At 47.1% G+C, this 20,069-nt stretch overlaps 1 protein-coding gene across 3 annotated transcripts; it reads right to left on the bottom strand.

The window, feature by feature from the left end:
- Window positions 1-403: 403 nt before the first annotated feature.
- On the bottom strand, window positions 404-18,517 carry HEPH (hephaestin). 3 transcript variants are annotated; one of them, XM_009879204.1, is made up of 20 exons: window positions 18,357-18,517; window positions 16,020-16,264; window positions 15,122-15,334; window positions 14,407-14,586; window positions 13,743-13,997; window positions 12,998-13,166; window positions 11,928-12,067; window positions 11,353-11,484; window positions 10,573-10,784; window positions 9,276-9,426; window positions 8,791-9,003; window positions 7,771-7,975; window positions 7,374-7,513; window positions 6,813-6,944; window positions 5,715-5,821; window positions 4,718-4,943; window positions 3,126-3,265; window positions 2,578-2,752; window positions 1,834-1,856; window positions 404-646 (listed from the first exon to the last, which is right to left on the bottom strand). In XM_009879204.1, the coding sequence occupies exons 1-20, from the start codon at window positions 18,515-18,517 to the stop codon at window positions 404-406; spliced, it is 3,462 nt and encodes a 1,153-aa protein (XP_009877506.1). The 3 variants fall into 3 exon arrangements, with proteins under 3 accessions (XP_009877506.1, XP_009877504.1, XP_009877505.1); XM_009879202.1 differs by lacking the exon at window positions 1,834-1,856 and adding an exon at window positions 1,402-1,422 and having other exon boundaries at window positions 404-648; XM_009879203.1 differs by lacking the exon at window positions 1,834-1,856 and adding an exon at window positions 1,402-1,434 and having other exon boundaries at window positions 404-648; window positions 2,590-2,752.
- Window positions 18,518-20,069: the final 1,552 nt, after the last annotated feature.

Here is a 20,069-nt window from a genome sequence, read left to right as displayed (position 1 = left end):
TCTTCCCCCTTCAGATTAATTACTTTAAAGGCTCACAGTTTCTTGGGAGACAATACCCAACTCAGCTCTGGCAATGGAGCAAGACTGGAATCTGGCCTCAGCTAGTCTGCTAAGAAAGTCAAAGTGGAGTTGTTCTGGCGAGAAGAAAATAGAGGAAATGTCTCCTCTCTTTCTTGGGGAAGAGGAGTATTTTAGAAGGACCTTTCTAGGACCTTTAGTCAGTTCAAATAGTCCTCAGATCTCTTCTGGGCAGACTTCTCTACAGAGTGCTGAGTGAAGAGCTCAGGGCTCCGGCTTTCCCTCTTTAGCTTCTAGGAGTAGTGTATGATTAAAACAATGCTCCAAAGCCTTTGCTGCCGACAACAATCCAGCCTGTGTTCCAAGCAGAGTTTCTATAGGGCTTTTATAGCGCCGCATTCTTTTTAGACATGAGTTTGAATCCATCATCCAGGATGGACCTCCGATTGCGTCGTAACCTCTTCTGTCTCTCCAGATAGATGATCACTCCCACGAGGAAGCAGACGACCAGGAAGAATACAATTCCTACAACAGTTAGAGCGATGACTGTGGCCTCTATCTGCCCTTGAGCCAACTTAGCTCCAAAAAGCGTGATCTTCTGGGACTCGTCTGCATCCTCAGGTGGCAACTCTGAGAGATAAACGATAAGATAGTGCCAATGAAAGCCAGAAATACCACAACTGAAAGGCTCCAAGAAATATAAAAAGGAGCAAAAGAAAGACCCAACACAATCAAAGCAAGCCAAAGGAGCCCCAGTTGCCATCCATCTGACAGATCCTACTCCCTTTCTCCCTGGTGCTGCTCAACTAAACGCCTTCTCACTTCTCATGCTCCGGCTCTTTTCCTGGAAGGACGGAGGAGATGTGCCTGTTTGCATGCTGACCGAGTCCCTTCACCTTGTAACGGTGAATGTAAGGGTTCTCTAAACCACAGGTACTGACAGTCCAAGAAGGGAGGACAACTAAACTAAGGCACTCCTGGGATTTTGACTGAAAGGCGTAAGAGAAATCACCTCCTTTGCAACATCCTCCTTGAAAACCCTTGGAATTTCCACTGGTTTCTATGCTTGCACTCTCCTGTGAAGAGGGATCCACACACAGTAAGTGCAATGAGACGCAAGGGCCACTAAAGGTTTTCACCTAACGCAGTCAGGCAAGCCCAGAATGCTTATTTTTATCAGCAGAGCACAGACATTTGGCAGACAGATAAACAAATGAGCCTGGAACACTCCCTGCTGTCCCTCAGTGGCCAGGCCTCAGCCCAGCAGAGGAGAGGCTGCCGGGGCTGCTTGAGCTGCTCCCTCCTCCTCCTCCTCCTCCTCCTCGCAGGGCCCCCAGCCTCCACACAAGCACAGATTTCCCTTCCTCCGCAACATGCCCGTACCTGCACTGTGGTTCGTGACTGCTTGCATCGGCTCTGAAAGGAAATAAGAAGAGAGTGAGAAGGGCCGGGCTGAGAACATAGAGCCCAGAATGCAGCACGCTCGGCAAGGATGGGATCCAGCAGCAGCGTGGTTTTCCGGGGCTTGCAGGTCAATGCTTTCAGCCTCCCGCATCACACAAAGAGCAGGTTTGTATTTTACCTGCCTCGAGAGCAGGCCCCTTCCAGCTGCACAACACTGCAGGGTGTTTGAAAGAAAAGCACAAAGTCTCTGAGAGTGCCACGGGCTGGGCCCGGCTGGCAGAGTCCCTCCCTCACCTCCACGGGATCACAAGGGCAAAAGTGAGAAGAGAAACTCGTGGGTGGGTTGAGATAAAGACAACTTAATAAGCAAAGGGGAAAAAAAGCCCAAACAAACAATCACCACCCCAAAACCCCAGGCAATGCAAACACAATTACTCCCACCAGCAGAGCAATGCCCAGCCAATTCCTGAGCAATGGCTACTTTGCGAAATTAAAAAAAAATAAAACAAACCACCACCAAACATTTTCACTGCTGATCGTGGTGCTGCTTTGGTCAATTTGGGTCAGCTGCCTGGCCGTGTCCCTCCTGCCTCTTACCCACCCCAATCTACCAGCTGAGAAACAGAGAAGACCTTGTCACATGCAAGCACTGTTCACCAACAGCTACAACACTGCTGTGTTATCAACTCTGTTTTGGTAGTGAATTCAAAACGCAGCACTGCAGGGGCTGCTATGAAAAACATTAACTCCATCGCAACCAATCCCAGTCAGAGAGTCACCCACCTTCGAGCACCCTCCAGTGTTTCCTGGCGAAGTGAGAAGCCTTAGGACATGCATTTGGATTGCAGGTAATATTCTTAGTAAGAACAATTACCAGCTGAGGGCTGAACATTGCTTCTTGGGCATGAGCTAAAGTAAAACTCATAATAATAACATAGGCAATGTAAACCCCAGAAAGCAATTTGTTATTAATTCCAACTGCAGGTATTACCATATTCAAAGGGAACATCTTAAATTAATAGTACTTGAGTAATTATCTGCTCAATAAACTGGCCATTTATGGTATGTAAGAGCATTGTAAACCGTGATGCAAACATTCAGAATTTAGCAGCAGTAGTAGAAAGCACAGTTAGATGCTTTACGGTAACAATCAGCGAAGCTCCCCACCTGGTCTGGGCAAGACTGTGAAGACTATCTCCATGCCAGCGTGAATATGATCAGACACGTGGCAGTGAAGCAGCCACGTCCCAGGGTTCCCAACCAACATCTCCACCATTTCAAAGGTCCCAGGGAACAGATCCACAACATCTGCTCTGTAGCTTTTGCCATTCTGTCAAGGGGAAAGGAGGCTGTTAGCATGCAGTGCTCTGGACATCTTCTCAAAGAAAATTCTGTCCGTGTCACTGGAGACCACCTTGGTGCTACAACAGTTTTTAAAAAAGCTAAAAACACAAAGGTTTTAAAGAGCAGCTCCAGCGCTCTAGCCAGCAAAGCAGACACAGTCTGGTAATGCCTAATCCTAAGAAGGGTTAAACTAGATGTATCAGCACAATGCAGTGGCTCAGTGAGTCAGATCTGGATGTGTGAAATCACATCCCATTCCTAGTTGGGTGAAGTCAATCAAGTTCAAGGCAATTGGAGTCAAGCAAAAGCGATGATATTGGTGGTCCGTCTCTGCTTTATTATCAGCAGGATGTTCTTACCTTGTATATGAAGGTCTCAGCATGAAAATGGACTGTGTGGATATCGATCTCCTGACCCATTCCCAGTAGGTACCAGTTCACCCACTCTCCCTGGAACATGGTCAGGCCAGGCACGTTCGCATAGAGCCTCCCGTTGATTGCTGTGCAGTAAATAACATACAGAGAGCATAGAAAAAGCTGTTACTGAAACGGTAAAGATGCTGAACAATCTCAGAGGAAGAACATGCAGGGCAAGCTGGATACTGCAAAGCTCACAGAGCAACCAGCAGTTACTGTCTTCCACATGACAAAATTTGGGCAGTCTCTCTCCAGCTTGACTGCTTATGCACTCTGTTAACAGGCAGAAAAAGTAAAGTGACTTGCGTTCAAGGCCACGCTGTAGCTCAGCTCAAATAAATCTCAAGATCTTGCTGAAAACCTGGAGTCAGCCAGCAGAGATGATGGTTTCTAGAAGTCAACATGTGTAGAAATGGCCTTCGTAGCGCAGTGATAGGGAAATACATATTTATCTATAGACATAAATCTCTGAACAATTTACTTGCTGAACAACGGAAACAGTAAATACTGCCAACAGGCAACCCTGTCACTGTAACAGTCTCACACTGGCTGTACCTGTTACATGCTGATCCCTTGTAAAATCCCTGCACGGCAGGACTTCATTTCATAATTAGCACAGCAAGAAGGAATACTGCTTTGACTGCAAATGCAAGAACGGGAACAAACCAGCGAGCGAGCCGAACGCGACAGCACATACGTGGGAACTCTCATGCTCAGACGACAGCACAGGGGTAAAACACCGAGACAGGACCTGAGGGCGGGAACACTGGTGCTTCACTCCCAGATCTGCCATAGGCACTTCCCGGAGCCCAAAACAACTTCAGTGTGTTGCTTTTGCCAGCTATAATGTCAAGTTAACGACTATAACAATGAACTCGAGTATTTGGAGATTCCCTATATCACTTTTACAGGTGATCAGCAGCAATGATAGTACACATAATGCAAATCCTCACTAGTCTTATCTCCACAACGGCCAAGGACATGTTTTCCTGAGAATACTTGGATAGATCCAGATATAACATGAAGAAAAACTATTGTAAATAACATGATAATTTAGAAAAATCCTGCTATGATAGAAATAGCTTTTTGGTAACCAACTAAAACAACCGAGCCATGTATTGCAGCCTCACAGCTCAGTCAATTAATTTGACATCTAGCATGCTGTACGGTCCTGAGACAAATGTAATGAAATTAGTCTGACATGTTAACTTCACAATTGATTTTATTTTCTCTCCTGACTCACTCAGACACAGCAGAGACTACCCTCTCTGGCCCACATCTTGCTATTCTTCCCAACAGGGACAGTCAGAACAATTAGCCTTCATCGCAGATCAAAGATTTGTGACACGTACGTGCCGCAATATTGAGAACAGAGAGTTTAATTCTGTTTGCACCACTAACAACAGAACAGGATGAGGGCGTTCACTAGCAGTCAGGCTCTTGGGTTTTGGGTGGTGACTACTCTAAGAGGTCACAGGGTCAGCACCAACTTGGCATAGACAGTAACGGGTGCTGAGGTGCCTAACAGGCATTACCATGCATTTTGTTGCTTTCCACAAAACTGTGATCCAGCAGGTTGATCTCCTTGGAATTTCCCTTACTGTAACGCTCCACATTCTCCTCCAAGTACCAGGACTGATTTTCATCAAAAACCAGGAAGAGCAGAGCAAACTCTCTCTTTACATCCCTCCTGATCCCATCAGGCTGCAGTGCCCCTCTCCGGCAGATCTTCAGGGGTCCAATCAGGCCGCTGTACATGTCCTAATTGCATGAAGGAGAAAAAACTCTGAGGAAGAGATCTCACGCTCTTTTGTACACAGCTTTTTGCCTTTCAGCAGCTGTATTATCTGTCCCCTGCATCACTCTGCTTAAAACAAACATTGCTGCTGCATAAGTACTCTCATGGGTGAAAATTGGCGACCAAAGCACAAGAACAGAGACTATACACATTCTTACAAATGCAAATCCAAAAGTCATAAATATGAATGGTATATTCTCCACACTGTGGCTGCAAAACCATCTGCAACTTGAGATAAAAAGCCAGTGATCACTGGGCTGAATATGAGGGTTTACTGCACAACCCTCCGGGTTGTTCCTGTGAAATGAGTGCTGTAACAATTGATCCTAACAACACTCAAATCTTCCTGCTTTATCTGTGGGGCCTAATTCTGAACAATTTCTGTCTTTCTTCATTAAGCCTACAGCTCTCACTAACAGAAACCATGACTTGCTGGAAGATGTTATTATATCCCATAAATAACTGGGGGCAGGTTGGTGTCAAGGAGACAGCAGAATTGTTTTCTGTAGGTTTGTGTTGAGGTGGAGGGCGGGGGTGGGGGGAAAGAAAAAATAAAGACAAACATCAGGTCAAGTCTGGAGGATTTCCTCTCTCAAAAGAACGCTGGACACATCACCAGGTTTTTCTGCCTCTCTACTGGGCCAATCTCTAAACTGCATCCAGCTCACGTTGTTTTCTAGATGGGGTGAAAAATTGGTCTACCTGGGCTTTTGTGGTTCTGACTTGTATTTTACCTTTACTGGGTCCACCACAGAGTAGTAGATCCAAGGGACACAGGCTGAATCATTTGATCCTGGACCAGACCTCTCAGGAACTTCCCATCGGTACGTCACAATGTCACCTAAGTGGCAGAGAAGCACCATTAACACCAGTGTGATACCCCCACCCACCACTGCTGAGCCACACGCGAAGCAAAACAAAAAGAACAAAATAAAAGAGAAATAAGAAAAAAAAAGATCCTGTCCCCAAAGCACAAATTCAATTCTGATTTTGTTGGACATTGCATCTTCTTTCGCCAAACCATGGGAAGCAGAGCGGAAGGCTCCCTCTCACACGCAGACGGGTCACAGGATGCGCCCACTCACTCATATCATCACAACTGCCATCTGCCGCCTCTGAGACTGCACCTGACCGAGGAAATTGCACCTCTCCGGTACAGATGGAGCTTAAGATGATCTTCCACCTCTTTTAAGGGTATTTACAATGTTCATTCCAATTTACTTTTAAAAAAATTACTATTTTGCATCTTAGCAATACATTTCAGACAGACAGAGCCTGACTGAAAATCTGTTTGTTGCTTAGTCAGCCCACAAGTTGAAGGGGACCAAAAATTACAAAAATTGCCATCTGGACTGCAAAACAGACTGGTGATTTCAGTTAGTGTCCTGGCAAGCAATTGTGCTCTTCTCCTCCTTCATGCTATTGTGCACATCACAAAGTACCGCTCCCAAAGAGGAGGGGCGGGCTTTCCCCATCACAGGTGGTCAGCCCAGGGCTACCAGGGACCGATGGAGCTACAAACTGCCACCTCCCCACTCCTTCCCACAGACAGACACCCACAGTGCAGGAGACTGGGCTGCACACAGAAAACTCTGTGCTACACTGAACCTAGAAGTCAGAGCAGAATGTGAACTCCCAGAGCTGCTGTTCCCACACAAGTGGGACCGCTAAAACCACGGTGAACCCAAAAGACCAGTTACTGTCCAGTTCTCATTTTCTGCCATAAGAAAATAAGTACATCCAAGCCTATGTAAGGAAACCAGTCTAGCTGTAGGCTAAAACCAGCCTCATAAGCCCATACAGGAATACAGCTGGAGACCACAGTAACTTACCAGGGTTTGCCACTTGCGGCTGTCCTGCCCCCTTCTCCAGCACCCCGTGTGCATGAATGGAGTAAGGTCGCGTGGCATTGTTCTTAAACACGATGTTCAGAATATCCCCCACTTCTGCCCACAGAAAAGGACCTTGAGACAGGAAGAATGTACTCTGAGACTAGCAAAAACTCTCACCGTACCTCCCGAGGATGTTCCCATCTCTCTCATCATCTTCTCCCCAGATGCCTCCCCTTATATTTAGAATGTTCTCCTCCCTTTTCTCTACCTTACCTCTACCTCCCAAAGAGACAATTGGAGGTGAGTCCCAATTCAAGTAAGTCTTAGAAAACCAGATGGAGTTCCACAATGAGGGAAATGAACGTTGTTATGCATTTTAACCATGCTCAGTACAACTAAGAGTTGATTTTTGAATACTGTTATGTTAAATTTCACGGTGTCTTGATCACACACCAGATGTCCAAATACTTAGGAGGCCTTCAGATTACAGCCCTTAGCTACTGAAGCTCTAGATCGCATCACTGCGTGAGTAGAAGATGTACCCTCTGCACATATCCTTACCTAGTATTCCCAGGTGCTCATCACCGTTTATCCTGGCCTTGGGGGTCTGGAAAGTCCCATCGGTGTACTCCCTGTAAACTGCTTTCTTGTACCTGGACCCCAGCAGTCCATTCTCGTTGCTCAAAAATACATTGGCGTAGCTGAGAAATGCAGAATGAGTGCTGAGATACCCAAAAGCTCGTGGGGAATAACGGCTGACTTGTGGCAGGGGCTCACTTCCCAGAGACGTGCTTTGGCTGCAAGGGTGGGCACAGTGACACGGGGGCCATGGCTCCCGTGAGCAGCACACCAGCCGCGGCACATGCACCAGGTCGCAAGATGGGCGAGACACCCTAAAGGTTTCACCAAAGTCTACTGAGAAACTTTGCCAAAGGCCTTCCCAGAAGAAGTGCTCTACCTCTCTGTGGAATGGTTGTGCCGCTCCCTCTCCCAGCTCCGGTCAGGCGCGTAGTCCCACACCACCTCCTCTGCCATCACGTAATACGTCCGCACCCCCTGGTACTGAGGGGCAGGATCTCTTTTTCCACACTTGGAAACGGAGTAGCGTTCCCTCATCCCAGCCTGGTAGTGATTGCTCGTCTGGCAGTAGATCTCGAAAGTCCCTGAGGGAGGCGGCATGAACAAGGAAATCAGCTACTTCAAAAGGCCCCAGGAAACAGCCACTTCCCATGAAGAGCTCCTGATGCGGTGACATCGGTATATGTCCTGTGTGCATCTGTGCATTCATTTAGGGAGTTCGGTTGCCACAGGCCAAGATTAAAAGGGGTTGTTAGAGAAACAAAGCGGGAATGGCACAGCAAAGTCCTACACAAAAATAATCTCAGGAGGCTCTCCCACACAATAACCAGCTTATTAGACATGAAGAAACCACCGAAGGGACATAACTATGCTACCACTGCTAGGGCACTGGTTAAGTGAAAGATCTACCCTGTGAACACCAAAGGGGAGGAGACAACTGGCAGCAGGGACCACCACATTGTGAGAACAAGACATGGTGCTGTGTGCCTATCCCACAAACTGGGAGGACCAGAGCCTGCCATAAACGTGAATCTCCACAAGCCACGGACAGGGGAGCAAAGCCCTGACAATTGTCTGCTATGCCATTCTGAAAGGCATCTTTGCATGTTTCTATGGGTCACAGGCAGCAGCGTCCATCCGGGCTGGTACAACAAATACGTAAGAGGAAGTGGCAGCCTAGAGAATCAGTCTGGGGCAATACAGGACAAGATTGAGTATCTCCTGTTCTTCTCCAGAATCAGATGCAAAGACAGGAGCTGGAGCCTTGTGAGTGGGACCAAACAGGACCTAAAGCCCAGCTCACCCTGTAAGCATTTACACCGTGCTAAAGAATCAGCCGTGGGAGCAAATACCGCAATGGCACTTTTCCTGCTGCTAAGCGAGATGTGTAGGCACTCACCCTCGTTATCAGGTTGCATGAAGGCTGTGGCAAACGTGTGAGGGAACAGATTGGTTGAATCTCTCCGCATCCCATTCATCTGCAGGGTGTTTCCCTGAAACACAGCTCCGTGTACATCTGCTTCACTGCCCAAGCCCAGGAGGTGCCAGGACACGTTGTCTCCTTCACACATACTCAGCCCAGGCAAGTTACCAAACATAAATCCATTGATGGCTGCAAAGGAGAAAACCGTTCACCCTGTGCATGGAGGTATCAGCCAGGAGATGCATTCCTTTCATACAGTTTGACAGGGCAGGTTTGCCAGGGGAGATGAAGCTTGCTTGTCATTCAGCCCCAAATATGCTTGGGACACGCTTTCCGAGCCAGCTGTGCCGCTTGTTGCACGTCCCACCTACTGCCTCCAGCCTCACACCATTTCAGGCCAGTCTAGCCTCAGGTTGAACACTGCCTGTCATCTCTGGGTTCACCCCCACACCAGCCCCTACCGTGCATCTTGTTTGACTCTTCAAAGCCATCGTCCTTCCTCATAGAAGTCTCTTCCATCCTCAAATAGTACTTTATGTTTGCATTTAAATACCAGCTGAGGTTCTCATCAAACACGCTGAAGAGAAGGTAAAATTCTTTGTCCATCCCTTTCTGTAATTACAATGAAGGCTTTAGTTTTGAAAACGCACAAATTAACTGTCCCTAGAGTTAAACCTCTTTTGCCTGGTTCCCATGTTCCCCTTTATCTTACACCTTGGCTCACTGAGGGTCAGGGCTGGGTCTTTTTACTTGTGTTGAATGTTTCTCTTTTGTTCCATGAGGGGTACCACTGGCAGATATTCCATGGGTAAAATGATCAAAATTCAGCCAAGGAGACAAAGTCACTGCCTCCTTCCCCACACCTCTACGTTTAGGCGTAAGTAGTTTAGGCGTAGGTGTTACCATCTGTCCAAATCTGACCTGGGATGGACAGCCGGCCCACAAGGCAGACTGATGACTACGTTCCACACCTCCTTTCTCCTACCACAGGCCTGGGTTGGGAATTTTTGTTACCCTAAATCCCTGACAATGTTAATTCTCCTAAGAAATGCATTCCAAAGCACAGTGTGCTTTCCCACTAAAAGAACATGCCCAGCGTTGCCCAGATTGTCACTCTGATATTAATTTCCTGCCTTCCCCAGATGTACTGCCATGAGCAGACTATCTCTGCGAAATCACAAGAGTAAGTTCTGGTTGTCCTGCAGATTTCACCTCCCTTTCATCAAAAACAAAGACTGATATGGATTTGCACAGGCTTTTTTCTAGTCAGCTCTCCTTGAAAAAGAACTGGTCTTGCAGACAAAATGAGACTCACTCAAACCTCAAAGCATTATATCACCCAAGCAAACCACCTGTAAGCAAGTGAAAATATCTTTTCAATGTCTCTGAGACTGTAATGAATTTTCCACATGCCTCCGTGAGCAGCCGGCTATGCAAGCCTCAGGATAAAACTTATCTATAAAGCCACTTCCAAGGCACAGTTGTTCAGCCAAATTTGTCCCCAAGTTGTGAAGCAGTGCCCAGAAGTGACTCCAAGGGCAGCCCATGGGAGCCCAGAACACTGGCCTTTCCTCCCACCCCAAGACCTGGGCACCAGCTGCCCCGTGTTAACCTGCCTTGTGGTTTCGACCCAGCTCTCCTGGGCTCACAGTACTGCGTGCTTGTTTTCATTATGTTTCCTAACATTCTGCTGATGCTTCCTTTCTCTACAAGAAAGCAAAAGACGTGGTAAGAACGTAGCAGGAAAACCCTTTTTACCTGTTTGTTGTTGTCATCCAAAGTGCCCGGTTTGCAGATGACCAGAGGCCCTACCAAGCCTGAGCTGGGGTCTCTGACAGGGTTGGCAGCCGAGCTGTACATCCAGGTGAGGCAGGGAGGGTCACTGGGCATGGGACCAGCATGCGTTGGCACAGCCCAGCGGTACGTAAAGTTGTGCAGTGGTGCGACAGAAACTCCGTTCTGGGACAGACCTTAAAAACAGATTGGCATAGTTATTCCCACAGCTCCCGTACAAGCTTGGTTACATCTTCTCACCAGCTACGTTCATGCTGGGCACTCACGTCACTGAAACACCCGGCACCTCCGAGGTGTGTGTGCAGCACGTGGGAGCTGCCCTCAGTACCGTGCACATTCCCCCCAGCGCCATGGCAGAGACGGGCACGGCAATGACAGACAGCACAGCAGATCCAGCTGCAGCCGGAGAGCCGAACACTGGAAGCATGTGATTATCTAAACTGGAGCGCACTGGTCACCCTCCTCTGCTCACAGGGTCCTACGTAGCTAGCAACGCTCTGAGCCGTGGTTTACAATTTTCATCTGAAGGACAGCACCTCTGGATCCATACTCCCTGAGGCACCCTCCCTGGATTCAATGGAAAGTGTCCTTTGGTGAAGCCTCTGGCAGGCCCAGAGGACCAAGCTGGCTTCCACCCAGGTCCTTCCCTGCTGCAGAAGGTCCCCCAGCAAAGAGGAGGTCCAGGCCATGGAGCTCCACCATCAGCATTAGCACTGAATTACTCGAGAAAAGGGAGCCACAAACCATCATGGTAGCGCATCCCTTCCCACGCCTTCCCATAGGACACTCCGTGAGGCTGGATGCTGAAAGGCCAGGAGGCTTTGTTAAAAAATGTCACCAGGATGGTGTCTCCAACTTCAGCTTTGATCACTGGACCTACACAGGAAGCAAAGAGAGCTTGTCAGAAACAGGTCCCTGCTACCCAGCTACAACAGAGAGAGCACCCTCTCAGGAGAGGAAGCTCTCTGCGAGAAAGAGGGGTTCGCAGCACACCTTGAAGATTCTCAGTCAAAACCACCTAACCAGGGCTGTTACTATGACCTGTTTGGCTCCAGTCACAAATATTACACTGTGTCCCTCAGTACACACTACTAACCTCTGAAAGACTGCCCTGGCAGAACAGTGATTCTGTCCTTTCTACCGCTCCACATCTGTGGTCTGTCTGCCTTGCTCTTAGATGGAACTAACTGCTGTGAACATGTCCTCGGTGCACTCCCTGCATCCCAGAACAACGGGACGGTTACAGCCAACTGGTACTCCTGACATCAGCATCATTCCCTCTGATCCCGAAAGAGAATTTATTGCTGGTTGATTCCTACCAAGTATCCCAAGGTGTTTTTCTTCTTCTGATTGCTGTTTTTCCTCACGGAAGCTCTCGTCCGTATATTCCACATACTTTGCTTTCCAATAGACTCCCCCAATTCTATAGGGGCTATGCTTGAAAAACTGCTCAGCAGGGCTAAATGCAAAAAAAAGCAAACGTCAGGTCATTTCTATGAAAATCAGTCCTGTTCATCTCCTGCTCCCTCTCCACATCCCTCTGGCAATGCCAGCAGAATCTCCAAACCAAGCAGCTTTTCAGACAAGGACAGCATCTCCAGTCAGGAACAGGCAAGCGTGCCTCTGTGAAGCTTTACTGCTTTATAGCCTCACCCACCCCCACTGTGCCAAGGGAGCGCCCTCGGCCCGCAGCCCTCTCCCAGCTGCAAGGGCCGGGTTGGGGGGCACAGGTCCGAACGACATCTCCACTCAAGGCGTGCAAAGGAGGGCACCAAACAGAACTGTGGTGCAGTGAAAGGAAAGGCAGTGCTAGAACATCGAGTCCTTCAGAGCCCTTCAGGGGGCAACTGCAATCATAACTGAGAAAACCTCTATGCAACAGCTGTAAAGAGATTTCTTTCCCCGCCACTACCCTCTCCAAACACGCAGATACACGCAATATGCCTTGTGGGAGAAGCAGCTTAGTTACAAGGCCAGCTCATGGTTCTAAGGAACTGTCAGCCTTAAGGTCTGCAAGTGAGCTGCTGCTTGGCTGCGGGTAAATCATTAACTGCTCTGCCTTCCCACCTCTCCATCTGGAAGAGGCATATCCTCTCCAACAGCTTCCCCAGGAAGGGAAGGGAGGGGGAGGAATGTCTGCGTTCCAGTTAGCCGAAGTCTGAACAGGAACCACTCACAACCGCTATCACAGCCATCTGACATGTGGGATGGAATGCTGTGATCGAGGTCACTGCACTTGATTTCCTAGAAATTGCTTGCAGCAGTTTCACTGAAGTGTATCTGCAGGCTGGCTCTGCCACCCTGTGTCAGCTCCAAGATGTGCTTTCTTAACAGTTCATCAAATACACAGACCTGCTCCTCAGCCCCAGCCCATCAGCCTCTTGCTTACCTGCCTGCCTCACTCAGCTGTTTCCCACTGCTTTGGTCAAGCCCTGAGGGTCCGTAGTCCCACTGCACCTCCTTTGCAGCTATGTAGTACTTCCGAACTCTTCCTTGCAGGGTGGATGCTGGAGCTTGCCGAGAGCAGGTCCGGACTTCGTAGAGTGCCCCCATCCCAGCTGTCCAAGACGTGGTGGAAGACACACATGCTTAACCCCTCTCACCCAGTTTGATAAGCAACGACCAGTCCCACCCTCCTACCACAAACTGGCCACTTCTATCATCCCGAGAGGCACATGGCTGGGAGAAGGCGATCAGGTGTTTCCTGCAGCAAGGAGTTTAGTGATCAGAGTTTCTTACCTTAGATGTTATTAGATGCTACAGAAATACAGACAGAGAGCAAACAGAGCCTTCTGCTGTCCTCCCACATGCCATGCAAGTGCCTCTCACAGGGACTGGAGCCCTTAAGGCGGTGCCTCATCTTAGCTTTCAGCTGTATCGAACTTACAGTTTCCTCACCATTGGTCAACACGGAGCAGCAGGTAGCAGTACAAGCCATCCCCAGTAAGTCTGGCCTGCACATTAATAACCAATGCATCCCCATTTATACAAGACAAGGAATCACCCCATTCATCTAAAGACATTTTTAGTGAGAATGCTGCCCAGAGCACTGCCTACCACCACACTCTACCTCACAGGACCACACTGGGAGGACAAAGGGAAGGCCACAGAGTGCAGTCCAACCTCTGCCTTACCTTGTATGTGATCATTGATCTGACAGCTCAGAAGCCATCTCCCGGGGTTACTAGGGATCATGTCTGCTGTAACAAAAGTGGCTGGGAAGAGGCTGGCCACATCTGTCCTATGGCCTCGAATATTTAGCATTTCTCCATGGAAGTAGGCTGTATGAACATCAATTTCATTGCCCATCCCAAAGAGGTGCCATGAAACGTGATCCCCAGCACACATTGTCACCTCAGGGAGGTTCCCGAACACATAACCATTAATAGCTGCAAAAGCAAGCAAGACAAAAGTCAGAGATTAGAAAAGGGGCCTTCAGAGCTTCTGCCAGCAGGTCAAAGTACAGACACATTTGGAGGATGGACCTAATCAGAACCCATCCTCTTGTTCTGTAGAGGCCAGCTCAACAACTCATTCCCAAGATGAATTGTATTCAAAAATGTCCAAACAACTAACAAAGGCTCGCTCAAGCCAAAGATTAAATCAAAACAACACTTCTGCTTTCTGGAGCTGTTGTGCTGTCACTGTGATATCGTTGGCTCAGCACATGATCTCGGAGCTTGTCGCTCCCTTCTGCCCTCCGCCCACACCCTGGCATACAACAGCAGAAAGTTCATTTCAAGACACAGAGCACCAACGTCTGGACAGAGTCGGTGGCTTCACAAAGGTGACACTGACCGTGCATTTTGTTGCTCTCTTGGAATTCCTCACTTTCTTTGTCTACTGAGCCTGGATCTGTGCAGAATGATGCTATGTTCTCATCTAGGTACCAGCTGAGGTTCTCATCCACCACACTGAACATTAGAAAGAAATCAATGTCCACATCCTGGCGTCTTTGAGAGCTGCCAGTGAGCGTTCCTGGGGTGAAAGAAAAGTTGAATGACTGCTCACTCAGGCAGAAAAGCAGACATCTGTTGAGGGATTAAAACACCAATAGAAGAGTAACTTTTATCACACAAATTACAGACAGATGCTTTCCCCTTCATCATATCACAGTTCATACAGCTCAGCAGGGTTCTAGCAAGCTCACTCGCTTCTAATATATTCCTGCTAATACATTCCTCACTCTCCCTCTGCATGGCTGAGCCGCAACACCTTCAGTGTTCTTACTCCTGAAATCAAACAGCACAAGATTCAGGATTTTAACATGGATTCAGATAGCTCCCTCAGATGAAGCCCACCTGCTCAGCCACTCAGAGATATAGACAACGTAATGACCATAACCCAGTTAGAAAAAAAAAGTACTGTCTTCAGTCATGCTGCATTTTCCTCTGCATTTTCAGCTGAGAGCTGCCCACCAGAGTGTCTTCTCATGCTATCCTTGTTCAAGTCACCACAAAATCTTCACGGTATGAAACTGCAGCCGTCAACTGCTTTCCCTTGGAGTCTTTACCTTTTCTGCATGTAAGTAATGGCCCAATTAATCCAGAGGCAATGTCCTTCGGTGCATCAATATGAGAGTGGTAGATCCAGGTCAAGCAGTTTGGATCATCAGCAGTTGGGCTGTGATCTTCAGGGACAGTCCAAGTATAGGTGTAATTTCCTCCTGGGAAAACAGCATCATCCTTCTTCTGATTCTGGGGGGACATATCAGGATACAGGGATCCTAGAACAACAGAGCAATCACAACATCTATTCAGGACAAGCAGAGACGTCCACACACATAACCATACACTGAGCTGCTCTCACTCAGAGAGCTGTATGTATATACTTGGGTAGATTTTAAAGCCAGACTCATCACTTCAAGGCTGAAAAAGCATTTAATCATCATTCTCTCAAAGAGAAACTGAGGCGCAGAGCCATTGTGAGGCAAGGGGCCTCATAAATGGGTCAGCATTTCTGCCTGTTGCTACTTTGCCTTCAACTCTGCAACGTGCCACAATCAGGCTCTCCACAATTTCTAGGGCTGCTTCAAATAGCAGTTCTTTGGTCTCGTACCTCGCCATTCTTGTGAACTCCCTGAAGCGCATCACACTTGCGTGCTACTGCACCTCAAATAATGACTAAAGCTCTTTTGATTCTGCAGCACTCTCCCACTCGCAAGCTCTGGAGGTTCTTCTAAAATCAAGAAATCTGGGCTGTGTGCCACCAGGCCCAGGTCAGGAAACTGCTCCCAGACCTACAAACCTGCTCACCCAACACCAGGTAACCTCACCACACACTTCAGTGCAGTCGCTTCCCAGCAACATGGCTTTGGGCTCACCAAGTCTGTGGCTTCCCACATGTCCTCAGTTCACGCTCCTAAGCTCCCAGTGAGATAAATCTCTCCCTTATGGCAGCAGCTCATTTACCTTCAGAGTCCTTTTCGTAGAAAACACCATGAGGATGAATTGTATATGGTCGACTAGCAAAATTTTTTAGGTGTACTTTAATGGTATCCCCCACTTCTGCTCGGATGACGGGCCCAAGGAACCCCAGCCAGCCAGGTTTGGGAATCTCAGCCGTGTACGTGGAGTCTGTGTATTGCTTATAGACAGATTTCTTGTACGTGCTTCCCACTCTGTCTTTGCCAGGCTGGAGGAATGTGGAGGCCTTGCTGTTGAGTTCAGAAAAGGAAAAGACACAGCGAGTCATGCATTCCATGAACAGCTGGCGGATAACACCAGTCAAGTGGTGATGACGCACAGCTCTACTCTAGCATGCCCCAAGTCAGCTCCTAACGTCCTCCTCCCATGCCTCTGACCACTGTGACTTGGGTCATGCCCCCAGCTCCTCACCAAGGGATGCAAAGAGCACCCAAACAAGGAGCGGGAAGGACCGTGCTCCTCTGATGATCCCACAGGGGCGACACAGGGAATTTCAAAGCCCCTCTCAAGCCTGCTGCAGCCTCCACTGGGCTTTTAGAAACTCACTTCAATGCCTTGTGGCAATTGCAGCTAAATTCACAGTCCAAAAGACTATTTTCTACTTAACAGATTCTGAATTACTTGTAGAATAGCAGACAAGTCAGGCAGGTAGGTACCCAGCACGTAACCAGCTTCCAGAGTTAAAGCCTCACAGAGGTACTAAAGTCCAGCTCAGGGGTATATTTGCTCTTTATGGCTAATTCTTAGTAGATAAGAGATGAATCACAGCTCAGGTATCAGTGAGACCGGCCTAAATGAGAACTCAGGTTACGTGCCCCACTTCCCCCCTAGAGTCAATCACCCTGCAGTAATACAAGTAGCCCTGAAATACAGGCAAACCCTAACGTGTATCTCCAGAGGATGAACAGCTGGGACCAAAACACGAAGCACCATTCTTGTCATTCAGAATTGTGAAGGGCTCGGTTCTAACTGTGCAATCTAGAGCTCACCCCTTTGTGAAGTCATCCCTGCAGCCCCTGCTAGTAAAGAGTTTACAGATAACTGACACTTTATTTTACAGGTCTGCCCTCTTTTCCACCCACAGAGTCCATTTCTTCCCCACAAAAAAAAATAAAAAAAAAATCTTCAAGCATTTTACCATCTCTATCATTCACAGCAATATCACATCATTTTCTTACTGTTAGCAGTTTGGTTTCTACAATCACCATGCAAGTAAGTCCCACTGGCTAATTGTTTGCAGTGACACAATAGGTTTTAAATTGCTTCTAAGTTTCACAGCCTTGAATTTCACTTCCTTCTCGTCATGTATTGAGAGAGAAAGCAAACAAAACTCACTGCATTCATTATCACTGCAGGAGTCAGCAATACCATCTTTATTAATCTTGATTTTGGGGGCATTTCCTTTTCTGTGAACTACTTTAAGTCTATTCAGCATCTTTTCCAGGCTAAACTGACAGACCTTGATGTTTTCCTGTGAACCTTTCCTATTCCTGCTGTGCTGTTCCTAAAAGCTACATATAAACCCAAGTGTTACTTATTATGGAGGGGTAAATGACTGAGAGCAAGACACGAAATACAGGCTATTTGCCATAGAAAATGACAGGGTTAAAAAAAACAAAGCCACAAAAACAACCCCAACCAACAAAACACAAGAACACCACAAATGCCTTTAAAAAGCTGTGGAAAACTATTGGGAAAAAAACACCAATCCAAACAACTAAAACACCAAAAAAAAAATTAACAAAAAAAAACAACAACGAACCACCGAATAAGGCTTGCTGTTTTGAAAACTAAAACCAAAATCTGTTTTTGTAGTGACTCAAAGCAATTACTGAAGTTTCCAGATTTTCTTTTGCAACAAAAACATCTTTCACAAGAAAAACATCTTTCAAACAACCCCTAAAATTTCATGCAGGACGTTCCATTAAGTCTAAGGCTTGAAATTCCATTTAAACGAAACCAAGCCGGCTGAAGTCCTTTACATCAGGGTGAAAAGTCACCAGGCCTCGGGATACACAACCTCATCACCAGCTGGAGCTAAGGAAAATGAAACCCCAGGGCAGAGTCTTGCACAACCCGACCAGTTCCAGCGCCTGCACTTCCCTTCAGGGTGTGGGCACCAGCTGCCACATTTAACTGAAGGTTCGATTTCCCACCGATACAGTTGCTACGTTCCACGATAACACAAGTTAAACATTAAACTCATAAAGATCAGACATCTCTCAGATCGTGTCTGTTGCTTGCTTAGATGCCCCAGAATACTTGCATGAAACTGCTCAGATTTTAAGCCAGTACCAGCCTAATTGACAGAACTGAACCTACGGGCTATGCGCGATGCTTTGATTGGCGAGCACGTTCTTCCCTGTTGGGGCATAGTCCCAGTCCACCTCGCAGATCCCCAGGTAATAGACTCGGGTGGTGCCTCCAGCAAATGCGGGTGGTAGCATGTGGATGTAAAGCAGCAACAACCAAAGCCATCCCATCGTAGCCTGAAGTGAAGGCGCTTTTGCAGGTTACACCTGTCTGGGAGAAAAGAAAAACATGGATCATGAAACAGAAGTAAAATATGATAATGTCATGTGGATATTCCAAGAAGATATGAGGAAATCAGGTAGAAGTCCTCCTGGGATCTTTCTTCACATATCCAAGAAGGAAATCACTCCTATAACAAAATTAATGCACAAGGTGGATGGAGATTATGCCGTGCTAATCAGTCCCCAACCCCAAATATGCTTCTCTCATAAACAGTTTGATTCACCTTTTATTTTGTGTGTGTGTGTGTAGTTCTCTTCCAAATGCTTTGTTCCATAGTGTTGGCAAAATACTGCTAATTCAGCCAGCTTTCACACAGCCAGGTGAACAGATTCACAGCGAGCTCTGTGTCAGCAGAAAATGCACCTGTAAACCCTAAGTACTGAGTAACTGTCATCTTAGGGACACGGGGTCCTGAGCGGAAAATGCCCCTGGAAAGTCAAGCGGATGGTTTTTCACCACCTCTGACGTGCCAAATCATCTTACAGCACTGCATACAAAGCTCAGGGAAACAACCCCAAGAGAGTATCTTTATCTTTCAAAACGTTGCCAAGATCTCTCTATTCTGCTAAGCCACCCGAGGAAATACCATTCGGTACGAAGTAATTTCAAAGCAACTTACTATGAAGTAATTTCAAAATTTAGCTTCTTCAGAGATTGTTCTTAAAGAGTGGTTCTCTGTAATCCAGGGAGTGAATCTCAAACGGGCTGCACAAAGTTTAATCTAGTTCCATGAAATACTATCCCCATGATTTAGCTCACAAAGTAAGGAGCTTACTCATAAAACTTGCAATCCACATCGAGCACCAGAAATACTCTCAAGAGAGATCCAGGGCAATTTGCATGAATGGTCCAAAATTATCAAAATACAACTCATATTCACAGAGTTCAAAGAACTACACATACAAAGCAGAAACTGATGCAATGTTGGGCAGCAGAATTACACCAAAGGATACCAAAATAGCTTAGGATTAAAATGGATAACAAAATTTAAAAAAATACACATGAAAATGCTTAAGAAAGATCTCATGCAATGAGATGTCCAGCTTTTGAGACACATTAACAACAACTTAGGAAATGTTCAGTAGAGAGAAATAGAAAACAAAAAGAATTAGAAGAATGTGACCTAGGAAGAAAGCTTAAAGAAATCAGTTTTCCTTAGTTTCCGAAAGAAGGGTATTGTGACACAACACCACGTCAAACACAGAAAGGTTCTTAGTAAAAGGTGGGCATTATTAATTCTCCCGTCTTCGGTAATAGCAACACGAATATACCAGGTTTACTCGCAGCAAAGCTGGATATTCTGCAAGCTTTCAGCTAGTTCGGCGTCATGCTGGAACGACTTTCCCAGAGCAGCTGTGAAATCTCTTACCAGATCTGATGGCCAACATATGAGGCATATCCCCAGCATATCGCAATGGACCGGATACCGCTCGTCTTGCTTCCAAACCTGCATTTCTGACTTCCAAACAAGTTGTGCTATCCTTGGAAACTAGTGATAAT

Source organism: Apaloderma vittatum, unplaced genomic scaffold, assembly GCF_000703405.1.
Source record: "Apaloderma vittatum isolate BGI_N311 unplaced genomic scaffold, ASM70340v1 scaffold41351, whole genome shotgun sequence".
In the NCBI taxonomy this organism is placed as follows: domain Eukaryota; kingdom Metazoa; phylum Chordata; class Aves; order Trogoniformes; family Trogonidae; genus Apaloderma; species Apaloderma vittatum.
Note: the sequence above shows the minus strand (reverse complement) of the source record. Positions and strands in the feature narration are given on the sequence as shown.

Bases quoted from the DNA above. Each gene is read 5' to 3' on its own strand.
- HEPH (XM_009879204.1), bottom strand. From the start codon at position 18,517: ATGGGATGGCTTTGGTTGTTGCTGCTTTACATCCACATGCTACCACCC. The intron at 10,785-11,352 runs GTTTGTGGCTCC...TCTGTTTTTAAG, and splicing joins AGGGATGCGCTACCATGATG to GTCTGTCCCAGAACGGAGTT. The intron at 2,753-3,125 runs GTAAGAACATCC...TCCCCTTGACAG, and splicing joins CTGAGACCTTCATATACAAG to AATGGCAAAAGCTACAGAGC.